The sequence below is a fragment of the Rhipicephalus microplus genome, chromosome X, assembly GCF_043290135.1.
Source record: "Rhipicephalus microplus isolate Deutch F79 chromosome X, USDA_Rmic, whole genome shotgun sequence".
Lineage (NCBI taxonomy): Eukaryota > Metazoa > Arthropoda > Arachnida > Ixodida > Ixodidae > Rhipicephalus > Rhipicephalus microplus.
The window spans coordinates 227,083,107-227,102,100 of record NC_134710.1 but is presented as its reverse complement, the minus strand read 5'-3'; the positions used below and the strand labels follow the sequence as shown (position 1 = coordinate 227,102,100).

The 18,994-nt window shown below is 39.8% G+C and overlaps 1 protein-coding gene across 2 annotated transcripts in view; it reads right to left on the bottom strand.

Moving 5' to 3' along the window:
• Positions 1–8,552: 8,552 nt before the first annotated feature.
• Positions 8,553–18,994, bottom strand: part of sfl (N-deacetylase and N-sulfotransferase sfl) — a 74,013-nt gene continuing 63,571 nt past the window's right edge. For both annotated transcript variants that reach the window (XM_037435560.2, XM_037435561.2), the window contains exons 13-16: positions 17,933–18,107; positions 16,004–16,174; positions 11,784–11,893; positions 8,553–8,956 (exon numbers count right to left, since the gene is read on the bottom strand). In XM_037435560.2, coding sequence (XP_037291457.1) covers positions 8,734–8,956; positions 11,784–11,893; positions 16,004–16,174; positions 17,933–18,107 — 679 coding nt within the window. In that variant the 3' untranslated portion in view covers positions 8,553–8,733. The remainder of the gene's footprint in view (positions 8,957–11,783; positions 11,894–16,003; positions 16,175–17,932; positions 18,108–18,994) is intronic.

Sequence of the window (18,994 nt, the reverse complement as noted above, 5' to 3'; positions counted from 1 at the left end):
TACTGGCCGCCTCTTTCTCGTTCCATGCCAGTAGGTAATAGAGAAGGCCGATGAGTGAAACGCTCACCGTTTTTGTTATACAGGCACTGAGATTACCAAAAGTCTAGAGATGATATTCCAAACAGGCGGAGCTACATGCAGCTCCTCACAGCTTGAAAAATTCAAAGCACATATCCGTTTCATGGAACAGAGACTTCAGCACCAGCAATAGACGTTTGCTAGGGTGATGGTGTAAGAGAGGTTGCACCGAAATGCTGTAAAAAACTTGCGCAAGTTAAAGTCAATTTTCGATATCAATGCATCATGAGCGCTAAAAGATAACTTCTTGTGTCCCATGTTGACGATGCCGGTGCGGGACGCAGTCAGTCAATTTTTACGTTTGAGGAAGCATGTAAGGCTTTCGCTTTAACAGTGAAGACAATAAAGAAAGACCGGGAAAACACAGTATGAGTAAGCTACACAGCAGAGTAAAGGACTGGGAAACTACATTGCATGGCCAACCGAACTTGGAACGTGCTATGGCACTGTAGTGATAAATCAACGCAAAACAAAACACGACAATGTGGCAAACGTCATATGAAGTATTGCTTGATCCTTGTCCTTTGCTAAATTCAGAGCACTGATTCATTCAAAGTGGCAGTTGGTTTAGCAAATAGGAGGCAGTTTTAACATCTATATATCTTCATATAGAAACACCAAATGTTTATATAGCCTGAAAGATTAGATATGCGCTGTCAAAGGTTGCAACCTCTACATGCTTCAAGAAAAAAAAGCATGCTTTTATAGCGGTAGCATATCTTACAGTGGAATCAGCATGCCGTCGAATTTCTAGTCTCAAGGCTTTCTTCGACGCTCAATTTCACTGTATTAGAGCTTTCCCAAATTTCCTTGAAGCTCATGTCACTTTGAAGACGTATTCAACCTTCACAGCTGTATTTAAAGGGCCAGTCAAAGGGCTCCGACTTTTTTTTTTTTTTTACACTGCCAAATAGGCTTACGCATCCTTCCTACGCTTGACCAAATTTCTTCCACGGGCAGTGACGTCAACTGGGCAAACGGCGACGTTGACTTCATTACTGTTTGTTGAGACCTGGTTTAGACCAATCGATGAGCTGCGTGCTGCATCACGTCACCGATCGCCGAGTTAAAGTCACTGCGCATGGAAAGAAGTTGTTCAAGCATAGGAAAGATGCGCGAGCTTGTTTGGGGGGTGTAAAAAAAAAGTTGGAGCCTCTTGACTGGCCTTTTAATAATGTTTCACAGCTCTGTCACGTGCCGTACGATTGCAGCGCAGCGGCCGCTCCGATGCCCTGTCGTGGGCGAGGGCGCTCCTAGTGGTTGCTCCTGTTTCTATATCGAACTTTCGCCGAAGCTTCATGACCAGTGAAAGTATTGAAGGACTCTGATAATAGTAGTAAGGTAACACAAATTCTATTAAGCCGCACAATCTACCCTGAGACAGACAAACAGAAATCACCAAGTATTAATTTATCACTCTGCCTAAAAAGAAAAAGAAAAGAAACAACATTTTCCATTGCAAACACTTCTGCAATAAGCAGCAAACAACATGCATTAAAATTAACACAAAGAATTCCTATTGCCTCGAGTTCTCAATACAAAGAGCTTGTGCTAGCACCATGCAATAAAATAAAACAATGTGAAGCTAGACGAACTAATGGTCCTGTGGACATCCCGATTGACTGACAGCATCACAAGTCAAGAACAGACAGGACTTGGTACACAGGAGGAGGGCGTCACAGAGGAAGGGCAAAAGATGAGGCACATAAAACAGCTTCACTGGCAGTTCAATGCATGGCACTTCTGTCGCAAATGTCACGCTGAAAGACTAGTGGTTTGTTGGTGAATGCGGGGTCATCAGCGCACCCAGCAGGAAGATGCAGCATATCGCTTTTGCCTTGCCATTAAGGGCAATGAGCTGCGATTCCTTGCATCTGTTTATTAGCAAATTATACGCACCATCACTGATAGCACTGCGCATGCCATGTTGCCAACATGCTCGCTCAAAAGAGGCAGAAGACTGGATTCACGCCTTCAGGCACTAGCTGCTGGAAAATTGAATAATCCCAGCACACCACTTAGTTTGCTGCCATTCACATTAAAGCTATACAGTTAAATAACACGAAACCCCTTGCGACACTATGCCCAGCTCTCATGAGAAAGAAGGAAAGAAAGCATACCATGCATAATATACATCACTCAGTATGGCACATTTGCAATAGTGTGAAGGTACAGTTATTGTGTACAATAGCCCAGCCTATCCATGCATCTTATCAGGTATGTGAGCAAAATCCACAGGCTAAGAGTTTATTTGTAGAGCTGTGGAGTGTGGCTTCCTGGTTCAACTATGAAAACAATATTAGAAATAAACAAAACCTTATTGGAACAATTCATCTGCCAAACAGGACTGTAGAAAATTACATTTTGTAAAAGCACAAAAAAAGTGATACATCGCTTACAATAACATAAATTGTCAAGTTCCTAAGATATACTTGAAATGTGAAAATCAACTGAATGGATAACATTTGTCAAATGTTAAACAAACACTCGTCACAGATAGAAACACTGAGAAAGAAAACTGTCTCAATTTAGGACGACTTCTCATTAAGTTTCTGCTGCATGGTCGAAAGGCTGAAATTACCTCCTTTCAATTCCCACTAATCAAGGTTTTTTGGATGACATTTTTCAAAGCACACAGGGTGCCCATTTTGCTTTCTAGGAGTGATAAAATGGTAAACGATAAAAAGCTTGTGATGAGTGGTACACTAAAAATTCATTGGCAAATAAGCCTCAAAGGAAATTGGCATTAAGTCATCAGTCAGCCAAACTGACCTAAAGAACTCTGACAGCAAAATTTTGTTTGCAACTTTACTGTAATTTGTAGCTTTGAATGTAAGCATTTCTGACGGGCATCTGTCTGGCTCGGTAGAAAATTAAGAAAGTTGAAATGACTCCAGCCAAGTTTGTAGATAGCTTGTTTTTGGACCGATGCAGACTCTTCCGTAGGGGGCGAGACTGTGTTGTGTTGGTCATGGGAGCAACGCCGTGCCGTGTCTAAGAAGATGCAATCAATGCTGCCATGACCAACGCAGTCACCCTCTGGGGAAGAGACTGATTTGGTCCCAAATTATTGCCAACATCGTTAATTGTGACCAATTTTGCATCATTTTGACATGCCCACCTAAACACATAAACTAGAGCCCAACAGTGGGGGAGTGCCTGAAACCATGTGCACTCAAGCTTTGGTGTCGTTGAAAACGTGCAGTTTTCAAACTGGCACCTTGTGCGCAGTAAAGAATGAAACTATGTAGGTACTTCAATATGTTAAGCCTGTTATCTCGTGTCCCCTAAGAAAATAAAAAGCATTTCTGGCCTAAGCAGCCCAGCAACAGAGTGAAAGAAGTGAGGAACAATAGCCCTGACCAGGTGCCAGTCATGGTATGTGTGCGCCCAGCAAATTTTCTGTGGCGTTGACAATACACACTTGACTAGTGGAACATCACAAGGGGTTTCGACCTACATGTTTACCAATGGCGATTTAGTGAGGTGCTGCACACTCAGATGAGCATTCGCGCTTACTTTAAAACAAATTTTAAATATTTTAAGACTTATGTCCCCCTCTAATAAACGGTCGGCAGGGCTCTCATATACTGGGCAATCGAACAACCTGAACATCTTGAGGTCTGTATTTTGGTGTCAGGGGTCTATTAAGTAACACACAAAATATATACCCATCAAAAAAGTTTTTTCTCTTTTCATGTCGGCATATGTGCCATAAATCAAACCTTTCACAACACTGAAATTTTCAGGCTTAAAAGCTTTCAGAAAGCTGCTGCAGCTCTATGCGACCACTTAACAGTGAACAAGTGTGTACATGCATACATGCCCTTTCTTGTCCGAAATATGTACGAGGTACACATTTCCGATGGAGATTATTATAATGTCCATCTTTATCCAATATATACCACACTGGCAGAAGGTCAATGCAGAAGTAATAACAATATCTTGTGCAGCTAATGAATGGTTTGACATATGGCACCACAAGTGTTCAGTACACAAGCAAGGCCACCTGCTGATCAGCCAAGTGGCTCACCGTGCCACTTCATGGTGCATTTAGACATGGAACTCTGACTGGAACTTTGTTACAATCTAGTATAGTAACTCTTACCGCGCAGGAGCATAGCAGGGCCGTTTTCTGAAAACTATGCACATGTAGAGCATGTGGAGAGCCCAATATGCTCTGCACAAGAACCTCATTGCTCCCCTTAAATTCTTGAGCTGTCTCAGACTACAGCAACAGCTGCTCAACAGTAGTGTGTGTGTTTGCTTTTTTTTTTTCAACATTAGATGGGAAGCTCTATGCAGAGAACCCATGTGATTAGTTCTTTGACAATGTAATAGCATGTGCGAAAATTCCACCAGCTGTTCTATGTTCACTGTTGATTGAAGCGCCAGTAAATCAAGTGCAGAGTATGCCAGGGGAAATACAAGCAGCGAAGGGCAGCCAGCTCATACAGTTAAACCCCTTTATAAAAGGCATACTCCGAGCAGCAATTCTTGTTTTGTATACAAGATGTGTCTTATAAGCAGGGTACCTCATATGCATTTTCTTATCAACCTGTTTTTTACTGTAGGCACAGTGGCGTTTCTTAAACCCATTTGTCTCTTATATCAGTGTCTCTTACAAAGAGGTTTGACTGTATATGAATCGAAAATGATGTACTGTATTTGAAAATTTCAGCAAATTTTGGCTATCACATCACTGGCCCTACTACAAAAAAAGATACGTCGCTATGTTACAGGTCCCTATAGTTGTTTTAAATCACGTTAAAATTAATGGCAAAAGAAAGAAACAAAGTGGTACTCATCGACTATGCGAAAATTGTTTGCCATCATCATCTCCCATAATCCCACGGGAGACGGCACTAAGGTAAGTCCACATTTGAAATGCTTCTTGGACATCTGCGAACAGTTTCTGCAAGTAATAATGAGTCAGTTGCCTCTTTAACAAATTTTCTCAGCCCGACAAAATTATAATCATCCAACCAAACTTGAGAGGCCCAGGTGTGTTAACTTGCCAGAAAACAGTATATTACACTGAAATTCCAGAAAATGCCACCCTACAACGAATTTCGATCAACGTAGCCAGCAAATGTAGCACATTCTGTCTCTTATCACAAAGTATGTAACTCTATTGGTAATTGCAGTGCACAATAAATTTAACTTGTAATTACAACAAAAATGAAAGAAAGATATTCGACTTTGTTGCAGCAGAATTTTTTTATGCCACATATGTGTATCAAGATTTGAGACAGTTTTCTAACTCTAAACTGTTCATTTCAGTAAAGAAAACACAGCGAGAGAAGTGAAGACAATTGTAGATGTTGATATGTGTTATATAAACAGAGCCCTCTCGTTCCACAATCAGGTCCTCAGAAAAATGTCTGGAGAACTTTTTCTCTAATTAAATTCTAATTACAGTGCACAAAAGTGTACCTACGATTATATGAAACAGCAAAAGTATAAAAAAATAACAGCTATGCATCAAAGAAAGATAGGTATGACATACCAGTCTTGAAAAAACATTGCAACATTAAAACTGTGTATTCTAAACTGTAGATGAAATCACATCATTCATGCCTTCTAGCCTATCATCAAGTCTTCATCTTTATTGCTTTCACAAATGCAGTGTGTTTCGTCTCCATGATTCAATAAAAAGCAATAGTTTTGCTGCTTTGCAACAACCTAAACTTTAGCTTACACAGCTATTCTCGCTTGCTATAATAAATTAACTTGTGCGATGGTACAACCAGTAAATAAGCTACTGGTGCTATCTGTGCGTCAATGCCCGTGTACTAGGTACAAGCAGGAGCAAAACAAGTGATAAATAACCCCAACACCGCCCCAGAGCTTTAAAAAGCTATGGGACTTCTATATGTGCGTTATAAGACCAACTTGAAGCGTAAACAACAGACAAACAAGGTTACTGACACAAAGGTAAATAAAAAAAGATACGTCTACATGACTATTGTTTTCCACAACTCCATTTAAGTAGTTAAGATGCATGACACTAACTCTAATGCACATGTTATTAAATTTTCAAAGTTCTGTATAGCAAAAGTAGAACCTTGCTAATACTACATGTAAATTTAAAAGTTCACAGGTGCATAATAAGTAACTGAGATATCTAAAAATAGTTACTATCTCTATTGTCATTTTTTCTTACCACTAGCTATGATCCTGGCAACACAATTCCCAGAATTTCACTAAATGCTGATATACAAATTTTTGTAGTTTATATCTAGAAGAGGCTACGAAGATATTGTTTTTATAACCCTTTTTTAAAATTATTTATTAATAGTTTATTAGAAGTTATGGTAATTAATTCTTTAAAAAAATTATAATACATACTACATTATGTGCAAAAGTCTGTCATATATCTGAAATTTTAGAAAAATAGTAATTTCCTATCGACCAAAATATAAACACAGCTAAGCGAACCTGAAGATTTAGTGTTTTAGCATAAAATACCTGCATGCTTTATTTGACCATGAAACAATCCCCAACCCAAGTGTAACAATTCTCTCAAACATAGTTTTAAAGGCCAGTGTGAAAAAGCCTCTTGCACATATCGTCTATCACAAAGCAGCATTAGTGTGCTCAATTATATGAAAATTGGCGACACCCAAATGCATGACTTTAAGGGAGGCAGAAATGTTAAAATGCAAGGAGATGAAGTTTTAACAGCAATAACAGTGGCCAGAAAGAAGCAACTGCACCAGTGATTTTTCCTCAGGCCGTTGCAGGATTTGTTGAGCTTTAGTGTTTCCCACATGGGTAGAAAGTAGAACAGATTCGTGGTGCTTGTGACGAAAAGCTCTCTTTTCAAAAAGCCATAACATATGTCTGCAGAAAGAGTACCGAAATTTCGAACAAGCAAAAAAAAAACACCATTAAATGTGTTCGTCATGGGCTTCTGGCACATTTAGTTGCCTAAGTGGCTTAAAAAAAACATGCTTAGCTAAGAAAATTCTATTACATCTTCCGTTGAAATATAGCAGCAAGGTTCTACTAGTGTACCTCGAATGACTTCATTTGCATTCCAATGTGAACAACTTTCAACTGTATTGTGCTCAATAAAGCACAAAGCTTCAAATAGCTTCTGATTCTGAAATGAATAGCAACAAAAAAGCGAGCCATTCATTATCTACAATATTGCTGCAGAGAGCTGTGCAATGCATACATCTTTGGAGTGTGTTAATTGGGTAAAATGTAAAACTAGAAAAAAGACAGCTTCTTCAGAAAAATGCTCGCAAATGTTTCTACAAAAAACTAGAGCAACATAGAAAAATATTTACATATATAAACTACAAGCTAGACATCTTTTTTCATGTACATTTTTTCAAACCGATGCACAGATAAAAAATTGACTATTGAAATATGCCCATAGTGTGTTATAAAAATAAATGGGCTGCCTAGAACTGTTTTCAGGTTATTACAATATCCACATAAGTGAATGAAGTTGATTTTTTGTCAAGGTTTTTTAACTCCACATTACTTAACTCAGACTGATGCTAAAAGACAACAGCTTCTATAAACTGAGTATAAATATACACTAACAGCAAAAGAAAGAAAAACAAACAGGGAGACAGCAAGCTGCTCCAGATGTCCTGTATCTAGGAGCCCAACACCATTGAACTACTAAATATGATCTGAAATGGCAAGCTTGCTAAACAGGTCAACTATGGCAGAAGATGAACACACAGTGAGTGAAGGTGCTTTCCCACTATGTATGTAAAATGTCTGCAAAGAGAATGACACTTCAGGACACATGGCACGAACCCAAAAATGATCAGCAACAATCATTTGCCCTAATCGCACAGCTTTTACAAATGGAGCACACAGCACAGCGGTACAGACAACATCGATGTTTCCCCAGGCGCTGCTGGTCACAAGGCCTTTGGAAAGTAGCATCAGCAGTTCTTTTCATAAGAGAGGGGCGAGTGCACCAGATTTAGGCTGATGTGGACACCCCTGCTCCTAATGGCAAGCCCGTAAACACATTTCAGTACATGATACCTATACAAAACCTTGTAAAATGCAGAAACACAGAGATTTGAAAAAAAAAAAAAAAAACTTTCATTACTCTAGGCACTAAACTGTTTTAACTTATATATGCAAATCTTGCTTGGCATAAATATAAGCAATGTCTGTAAAGCTCAAATCAAATGTTAAACTAATACAAAAAAAAGAAATCGTACAAAGAGGAGATGCAGGCTTAAGTTTTCACCGATTCTAGCACCTGCTCCTCGACCTCACCAACGTTGAGTCATTAAAGAAGCCATTTCTCCACTTTTTTCTTGATCTCTACCAAAAATACTGAACAATTATGTGCTCTCTTTATTTATTTCAAAAAGACCACGTGGCGAATGGCCATAGATTATGACCCTGACTCTGGTCTATTTCACAAAAAAATTTTTATATAGAAGTGTCGCTTACACAGAGTCATGATTATTCCCTGCTAGTGTCAAGATCACATAGAGCACAATAGACTATGTACCTTGTTTCTATTGATTTCCACAAGGCTATCAGCCTTGCGGGCACAAGAAGTACTGTGGCACAGTGATCCACGACACATCGCTATGCCAAACGGAAGAGCCTGATGTCTGATGCCCTTTAATAGGGGCACAAAAAAAATGAAAGAAACAAGCAGACTCATCCCCGTGAAAGGTCTTCCTTGAGCCAATGGGGCTGAGGTTGCCTGAGGTTGTTGAATAGTTTGGAGAGGGCTACGTTGTGCGACAGGTAGTAAGCCTTGAGGAACTTCTCAGCCCTTATTTCCATGGGTGGATAGAGGCGCCCTTTGCCCTGCCCTAAGCACTTGGTGCGGTTATTCTGGGAAAGCACCTTGCAGAAGAAGCCTTTGTGGGGGTCAAACCTGCAAGATGTCAGCAGCACAGCACAATGACTCCCTATTCAGCCACCCCCAACACTGCAACTGGTATAGTATACAGTATACCAGTGAATCCAAACACTGTAAATGACAATGCTGACAAAGCTTGGGGTGGATTTATTGGACGATACCCATTATAAAGGGCATATTTTTTTTTAGACAATACAGGTTTTTAATAAATATTCCAAGACAATCGCGCTCCAGTTGTTTTCATACACATACCCGAGGTAGAAATACACTGCCACAACTAAAATAACACTGGCGAGATTCATTAACAAATACTGATTAACTTTTTAACTATGCACATGAGGGTAGTTTTTATATTAGAATGTTGTAGTGCACACCAATTTTTTATGACAGCAACTTTTCAGGAATCACTAAAGTTGTACATAGTTCGAGATATTCTTCATCTAATTTGAAGGGTGAAATCGTCACGCTCCCCCGAAATTTGAATGAGGTCAAAACAACTTGCGCATGTTTTCCAGGGACACACGTGAATGAAAGGGGCGGCGCAGCTGCCTACCGCACAAATGTGGGTCATAGCTTTACTCATTACAAGATTCTCCGGATAGGAACACCAAAACGCTTTTAGCCTTTTTTCTGTTTTTACTGCCTTTATTCTACCACTGCGTTAGCCGCGTCCCATTGGAGCTCGCTATCACGTCATCGCAACCCCAGTTTTATGAGCGACGGTTGGGCAAGTGGTAGTTCTATTTTTAACCTGTGTGCACCAGCACTTTCAAGACCAAGTGATTTTATGCTATCTACAATAGCATCTACCACAGTTTTGTTCACAGAGATTGCAAAAAGCGACGTTGCTACAACTGGTTGGACGCGTGCACTTTCAAAGTTCTGTCAGTTATGTCATCGCCATACACGATCGTGTCACGAATGACATAAACCACAGTGGACGTGGCAACAACATCTACATGCACAAGTGCACGCGCTGGTCGCATGTGTACTTCCAAAGCTTCGAGCACGCTGCTCTCGGCGTTCGTTCGATGGTTTCGGTATGAAAGTTCATATCACGTGCCACAATTGAGAAAAGTGTTTGGAATATTCGAATTTTGCCCTAATGAACACAGTGAAATTTGGCTGGAAAATTTGACAAATTCATATCTGCTGTGATTTCACATCGCCATGATTGTACTGTACGTTCAGATGAATGCCTTCTAAATTTGTTTATAATAAACTGCGGTGGGTTTGCAGAAAACCTGAAGCAAATTAACCTGCATTTAAACTATTTTTGTCAATGTGGGTAGATCAAGCACAGAAATTTCAATTTCTGGAAGATTTTTATGACAACCATACAAACAGAATAAATGGTCAAAATACGGAAGTCTCCCGGTAATTCGGGAGACTTGGTAGATATGTTTTCACTAAGAGCATGTTTTCGCACCGGGCTGTGAATTTTAGGCCACAAGTTATGAGAATCAATTTGTGAGCACACAAACAACTATTGTTACACGAACGTTGTCAGATCAGTTCAAAAACAATTTCATTAGAGCTACAACTTGTGCCTGTTGGTCATGTGCCATCATGGTTATCGAAAGCCTTTTTTTTTTCCTGTCTCAATTCGGGTACGTTTTGATGTCATTTGACAAGTTGCCTCGCACTGCATATTGATCTATCTTTTCAGTGAGCTATTTTCAGTGTGTCTATTTTGTTTGACTTGCTCACTATGTACATCCACCAGCAAATGACCTGTGGCTTATGAAGGCCTCATCAAATGGCAAGGTTGACAATTGGTGTACTGCTTCGACGGTGTCAACATGAGTGATGCAAAAATAATCCTGTAATGACGTCACCATATGATGTTATCATCACATTACAGATCGTCAAAAATTGTGACGTTATGTTGTTACTATGACACTACATAGCGTGCTATCACATGATGAGGTATACATACGACATAGTTGCTTGCATAGCCTTTGTGATTGGCGAGTCAATCACGAATGCAGTGATAAACCGTGAGAAGTGCAGAAAGCTTTTGGATGAGGCCGAGGAAGAATCAACGTATCTACTGACAAGAAGTCTAAAAAGAAAGCTTTCACCTTCCAGACATCTTAGGGTAATGAATAAAGAACCTTGAGAGTTTCTTAATCCAATGTACCTAAACAATGACTAAGGATCTGCAGTAGAACCTTTGTTAACACTGAGCACAGGGCCAATGATCAAGCGGTCATAAGGGACGGTTCTGAGATTGTATCACACCCGGTAAAAGGCAGGCATTTTCTGTCCTGTAGGAGATAAGCACCATTAGATGGCGGGAAGCGCAAGTGAACTATCGACTCAGTGCACGTTCTGTGGTACACACTGAACGTCGCAGCCCCGACAGCAGCAAAAGCCTCCATTGCGGAAGTGCAGGTAACTTGAAACCTATGGCTACTTGCCAGTTCTTAGCTTCATAACCTGCACTTCACATAGTATTTTGTCACATGGGTACCGGTGCAGGCCAACGCCGGGCTCCATTGTGTATGCCCGGCACTACAGTACTAAGCATTGAAGCAGCATGTTTGGCACTATCGGAGGCAGCCACATTTATTACAATAGTTCAGTTGTGTTCAAAATGCAAGAAACCCTTTATATTAGCACAGGCGCAGCACAGATGGAATTTGCAAATAGTTTTCAAAGCCTGTGGCAGCGCACCACAAGCAGCTGACGCAGCCACTGAGACCTAGTGATTCTGCCAAGCACGTGATGCCAACAGTGGCAGAGGCGTTTCAAGGAGTGGGCCTTGAAGTCAGCAGATAGTGAAAATTTACACGGATTATACATAAAGAGATTGAAGGGAGAAAACATTGACACTTACCTCAGTGATCCACTGTAATCGAAGAAAGGGGTGATGGCAAGGAATGTTTGGAGCTTGTTCATAGCTCGCACTGGATCAGACTTTAGTTCTTCTCCATCAATAATCATAAGCTGGCAAAGAAACATGAACTTTCTAAGACACCCTTCAAGCAGAAGGGTGAAGCAAAAAAATAGGATAGCAACATACAAAAATGTTACACAAAGTAGGGGTCATATGTTGATGGGCAGTACGAAGAGCAATAGTAATTGTTGGGGTTTAACATTATAAAATGACTATATGATTATGAGAAAAGCCGTAGCGGAGAGATCAGGAAATCTAGATTATCTGGGTTTTTTTTAACATGCACCTAAGTTGAAGTGTAAGGGCATAAAACATTTTTGGCTCCATTGAAAATGTGGCTGCAGCAGCTCAGATTCGATACCTCAACCTTTGGGTCAGCAGATGAGTACATACCATAAACACTAGACCACAGTGGTGGGTGAGCAGTATGAAGTACACTGACATAAACTGACTAAGCAAGCAAGGGTGGTGTAGTACATATTGCAGTAAACATTCCTTTACTAATTAAGTTAACGAGCATGGTGTCATGCGTGCAGAGGCTAACCCATACAATCGACTTGATGATCGTGCTTTCACAATGCCCAATGAATGAATACCACAAATAGAAAAGTGTAGTACTCACTGCATTGCCTTTCAATTATTGGACACAATGTGGGCAATTAGGTGCGTGAATATATTTGAAGGTGTTGCCAGAGAGCGCACATGAGGCAACCGTGTTGGTCCAATCAACCTTTGGAACAGCCACTAATTACGGGTAATACAGGGTGTGCAGGCTGCCTTTTATAATGAAATAAAGCTTTCCCTTTTAAATCAAAAATGAATAATAGAAAGAACTAAACAAAGTAGCCAAATGGTTTCGTGAAACCTCCATGACAGCCTACAAAGACAAACAAGATAGAACTTACTAAATGCAATCTTGCTTCACTACCGAGCTTGCTGTCACAAATCAGCGCTCAACAAAGCACGCACCTTCGAATTCTATCTGCTACATGAAATCGAGGCGCCAGGCAGATGCGACAGAAGCTGGCGTAAAGAAGAAACAAGCATAAAAAAAAATGCCTCGTGCGCACTGCCGTTCCTCCTCGAAACTGCTGTAGCCTCGCCAAACAAACTCCTTGGATCTAACACCCAGCGAACTCCAGGAGCATCTCAAAGGGAAGAGGCGTGATGCTGCAGAGTTACGTCACGTTATGAGAGGGATCCTGCCCTTTCCACAGCCTTGGCTGTGCGGCACCCTGATGAAACGCCTAGAAATTTCGGGAACCCGGCGGCTGGCGCTTATAAAGTAGCAGCGGAGGGAGTCGCAGGCGGAGATGAAGAGGTTTTGCATCTGTGGGTGAAGGCTTGTTTCACAAGCAGGAGAAAAGTGTGTGTTTACCGCTCAGGGGCGAAGGCGTGTTCTGCAGTCACAGCGCATGGGTGGCCGACAATTTAGCGGTGAAAAAGCTTTGTTATTAGAGTGCGTATATTTGACAACGCGAGAGTTTCCTGGATAAGAAACCTTGGACGCAACGGGTCGACAACTGGTGCTGTATTTTAGCGAGTGTTTTTTTGAAGAAAAGCATTCAAACTCTAAGAACTATGGACTGAATACATTTCACGAACATTTTAGTCTATAAGTGTTTGGTTAGTTAATGCATGAGATTGCATTGTAGCCCGTGTTGATTGTGCTCGTTGTTTTGAGTGTATCTTGTTATGTTGTGTAGCTCGTAGTTTGAGTATCTTGTGATTGGTGACATATTGTATTGGATTATTGCCAAGTGTGCATGTTAGTGTGTTGTTGGTTCTGCCTCATCTGAAAATATATTTTTGTTTTTGTTATCAACTCTCGGCTCTGCCTTATTCTTCGGACCACACCCGGCGTTTGCTGGCGCACTAAAAGGGACAAATTTTAAATTGTCGATGCTTTCATGGTGCGTTTCAGGGGGACGACACGTCTGCTTTTGCAATTAGCACGGCGATTGCCTCCCTAATTATGCTACCAGTGACACTTGCTTTAACTCAATGGACGTCAAAGACTGAACTGCTAGGCATAAAAATGAAGCCATGTGGCCAAAGCTACCAATTGTTTTTCCTACTGAAAAATATATTTAGCTAAAAAATCTATTTGTATAGGGTAATTCCACGCCGAATGTCCCAGGTAATTTGACAGCCACATCAAACATATCTGGAAAAAATGTGCCGATTTCATTGCAATGAAAACAATCAATTGCTGGAACTTTGTGGGGAAATTTTTTTCTGTCACGTGGGAGCCTTCCGAATATTGCCGAGTTTTGTCTGAGTGTTGTTACCTAATAAAAAAAATTTATCACGAAAGTATCATTTCTCATTTCAATACCAAATGTGGTTCAGATATCAAGCAAGTGTGCTTGCATAAGAAATTCAAAGTTCATTAATATTACCGCAATTTTTCAGTCAGAAAGAATTTTCTGTTTGCATTTTTTGCACAAATTTTCACTGTGTGTGTGTGTGTGTGTGTGCGTGTGCGTGTGTGTGCGTTTAAAGTGCAAGATGCTTATTCTGTGAAAGGTATATTTTGTATTACAAAATATTCTCCGACTACTGCAATTTCAAAATTTGAGGAGAAAAAATCACAAAATTGAGAAAAGGATACTTCTGGTGAATACTGGGATGCTATTTGCACTACACGGTGCTCCAAGTAAAAATCAAATTTAAACCTCAATCAAAAGCAAATAAGTTATTCTTCTATGGCAAGTTTTATTATTGCCATTTTCGTTTTAAGGAAGAAAAATAATTGTCAAAGTTTCCCATTGATGGCAATGGGTAAATTCAATGAGGAAGCTGCTGAATGACAAACAGAAAGATAGCCATCAATGGGGAACTTCACAAAGTATTTTCCTTCTTAAAATGAACATCTGAATGATCAAACTTGCAAAATAATTTTTCTCTGAAGAATTCTAGCAATCGAGTTTTTTCAATCCAATAAGAAAGCACACTTTTTTATATATATTTGAGATGGTGGCCAAAATGGCTGGAATGTTTGGCAAGGAGTGGCCCTATACGATGCGACTGACAGCTCATACTGGTTGGACATGTTCAGAAACTTCAATATAGTACATGGCACTGTCTGTTTCTGCCACAGTGCTGATATTTGAGAACTTCACAGAACAAAACACTTTTCACCAAAGCACCTTTATCTAGCCCAGTGGACCCTCAATTCCCACCTTGCATTCTACAAAACTATGACAAACAATTTATCAAGGCTGTTCAAAATGTCAAGTTTAAAAAAAAAAGTGACGGGAAGAGTGTAAGCATTGCATTGGTGCTCATTAAATGCGTAAGTGTTCCGAGCTCTTCAACCAAAAAATGAATGGACAGGCACTCGGGGCTCTGAGCTTAAATGCACTGGGTCATACTTTGAATAAGATTTATTGGCTTACACTTCTTTATTAACATTGTTATTCCCTACTGCGTGAACAAGTTGAAGATGACTGAAATGGAAGGCCACACAGTGCACATAAAAAGCGAATAGGTAAGCACACATCTTTATCTGTGCAGTGCACTGCTGCAATGTTATTTGCTCTACTGCTTTGGCACAGTGTTCCCCAGTATTCGTCAAGCGGCCATCGACATACTGCCAGGGTGATGCACAAGTTCAATCAGTAGCTTGTAACAGTGAATCTTTCATGTCACTTACACAGCACACGTGCAAACCTGCAGCTTATTTGCGGGCCACAGACAGGGAAGCCGAGCGATGGAGTTAAGAACTGAAAGTTCAAAGCAGAAACAACTACAGTGCTTTCTGTGATTAAGATTTCTGGCTTATGTAGCTTGAACCTATGCAGCCACTTACATATATCCCGGCATTGCTGCCACAGGCAATTAAACTAACCATATTTTGTTTGATCCCAGCCACTTAGCTACTATTAGACCAACTGGCATTTGGAAAGCAAAACAAAATTAAAAAGAAAAAAGAGAGCCCAGTCCTATGACATGACCCCCACTGAAGAGATCATACTGCATTCAGATTTAGAGACAACCACAAAAGAGGGCCACAGCAAAGTTCTAACATCTTAGTGTGTGACAAAAACTGGTGTCTGGAATAAGTTCTCTCAGAAATTTACATTCACATATCCAATACAAAGGTGAAAGAACAAAAGCGAACAGGCATATGAACATAATCGAAACATTCAGTGTACCTGTTGTGGTGGGTAGAAGCTGAGCCAACGTTCTAGGTGCTGTGCGTAAAGACCGGGGTTGAGACACCGATTGCGTAACTCTCGCAGAGGCTTGGGTGAGAGGTCATTAGCTGTGATAACATCATAGAAGGTAAAGTTGAGGGCAACTGCGTCACCATGGGACCGCTGATGCTGTTTCAGAGAAATCAGAAAAAAAAAAGTTACCCTTCAGTACAACTCATACAAGGGCACAATACATATGTATCAATGTATACTTATTTTACAAGTCTTACGGCACACTCTCTCAAGGGGGGGGGGGGGTACCTATTAGAGCATAATCCAAAAGAATGTCGTTTGTAGAAAATTTTCAATACAACATAAAATAAGTTCTAAACACTTACTCTACTTTCCAAAACAAAACCAAAACAAAAAAATATAGGCTACACTCTAGGCAAATCGCATCTTGCTCAAAAAGATATCAACTAACAGGTTTAAATGCAACTTTGCGACATTAATTTTTACTTGGCCACTTGAGTATACAAACAATGGCTGAAAGTAAACCAATACCGACATTTTGTCAAGTTTCCCAGGCTTCTTCAAAAAAGACCTACAATGCACAATTTGGGCAAGAAAATCTTTACTTTAAATTTAAGCTTAAGGACACTCTGACAAAACAAAAATAAAAATACCTGTAGCAGCTTGGCCAGTAAAAGTAGTTGCATTGTCATATCGACAAAATCTTATCAAAATATTCACCTCTTCAGCTTTAGCAGTTGTTTTTAAACATTATATCAAAGACAAATGTTCATAAGCTCCAAAAACAAATCTGTCCCGTGCCACACAGCACAATACCTTTTAGTCACTGTTTTAGTCACGAGGAGACATGTATATATGTTTTCTGCAACAATATTCCGAGAAAAAACTGTGTACAAAAAAAAAAAAAAAAAAACCTGGGACAGTCGAGACACACACGTATAGCAGCCAGCATGGAATGACAAACTTGTAAGGGGCATGCGAATAGTGAAAATCAAAACAGAATTGAATATGAATCAAAGGATGACGATACCAAACTGAATTGGAATCAAATACTATTAAAGTAGTTTTCGAATAGTAAAGCAACCGCTTTGATGACAGGCCTAGAACTTCTTATTTCAAACAAATATTCACCAACGTTAATTTAGTAACATTATTCTTACACTAACTGACAAAAAATACCACAGTTTTGTTCACTGAAGTAAAGTCGTGTGCAGTAGCAACTACGGCACTCAAGGTATTTTTTCAGCTGTAGGATGAATACAGCAGTTACTTCAGTGACTTCTAAACAAGACTAAGGCCTTAAAGTTAAACAATGTTTCATGAATGAATATTATAAATCTCACGATCATGTTTGAAAATTTAAGACACATTTGCTTCGACGACACAGGAGTTTTAACCGTAAAATCCATTGTCCAGTGACGAATAAAGCTTTGATAGCCTTGTAAAAGTTCCAGTACCTAGCATGCGTCTTTGCCATTCACTAAGCAAAACAAGAATAATGATCACTTGCTCTTCCAATGTGCTGTTCCTTTGGGGTTTTTCCATCGATGCTGATAATATAAAAAGTACTAGAAAAATATTTGATATATGAACTATGCACTATTTTATTCAAGTGCTGAATGAAATAGAATGCTATTTGATTTATTATTTTAAAACTTAATTTTACACACCCCTGCAGATTTTATTTCAACATTACCAGGACTTTTATAGTATGCACTGCAAACAACCTCTAAATTTAACCTATTTTCAGATACAAAAATACTTCTATTTGGATACATATTCAAGGCTTACTTTCTTAACTATTAAACACAATCCAGAAGTTTCACCATTTAAGCGCTCCTAATGAACCTGAAAATGTGACAAGATATGCCGGCAAAATATAAATTTTATGCAATACAGTGGGAGTGTTCACACCTGATACCAGGAATAAGCCCGCTTTGTGGGGCTGATGAGGATGGTAACAAGCTTGGCACGAGGCAGGAGAGCATGGGCACGCTGTGGTACCAGCTCCCCATCAAAGTAGTTTGCACTCTTTTCAAAAAGAAATGGTGCGCTTCCATTTCTAGGTGCTGGGAAGAAGCTTTGATACCTGAAAAAGAAAGAAAAATGGGGACACACAATAATTATTTGTGGACAGGTGTCATACCCACAAACATATCTACACCCATCAATACAGTACATAGACTAGTTCCGGTCATACAACAGACTCAGTGCATAAGCCATGTGCTTGGGAACCCTTAAATGTACAATTACCTCTTCGCTATAGGACGTGTTCTATCTACTGAAAAATTTTACACTGTGCACTGGCCCACATCATTTGTTCTTGCGCTGACATTGAATCCTAACAATGCACTTGCTTGCTTTTACAAATAATTATGATAATCCTTCACCATATACATTGTCTAAGACAAATCAAGTTGAAATATGAAATTATTGGCACATGTTAAGCTTTTGAAGAAGTACTAAATAGTGGGACAAAAAACAACACCTGGGTGTAGTGTATTTTGACACGTTACTTAGCCATCCTCTCAGAAGATGAAGGCAGGCTTGACAAAAATCGGTGTCACACGATCACTTTTGATCATGATCGAGCCTGATCTGGATGGAATTTTCGCGATCGTGATTGGCTCCTTTATGCGAGCTGCAGGTGGTATAGCCACTCAAAGTTGAGAAATATGGTTTTGATGAAGCTTAATCGCAATCAGTAGTTCAACGTTTGACACAGGTATTACATGACAAACTTAGTGATAACAGCTCTTCATGTAACAACCAAAAGGCAACAGAAAGCAGAAAAAGAAAGCTGCATAATGTAGCGGAGCAGTATATAATGAAATACTCTAGTGTGCCTGAAAAAAATATATATTATAAATAGCCAAAGTACAACCAAGCATCCTAAACATACACGAGTATAAAAGCGTTCAACCAACTGACCAGAGCAACCTGAAATTGCATAAAAGATACTCTGCACATGGTCGA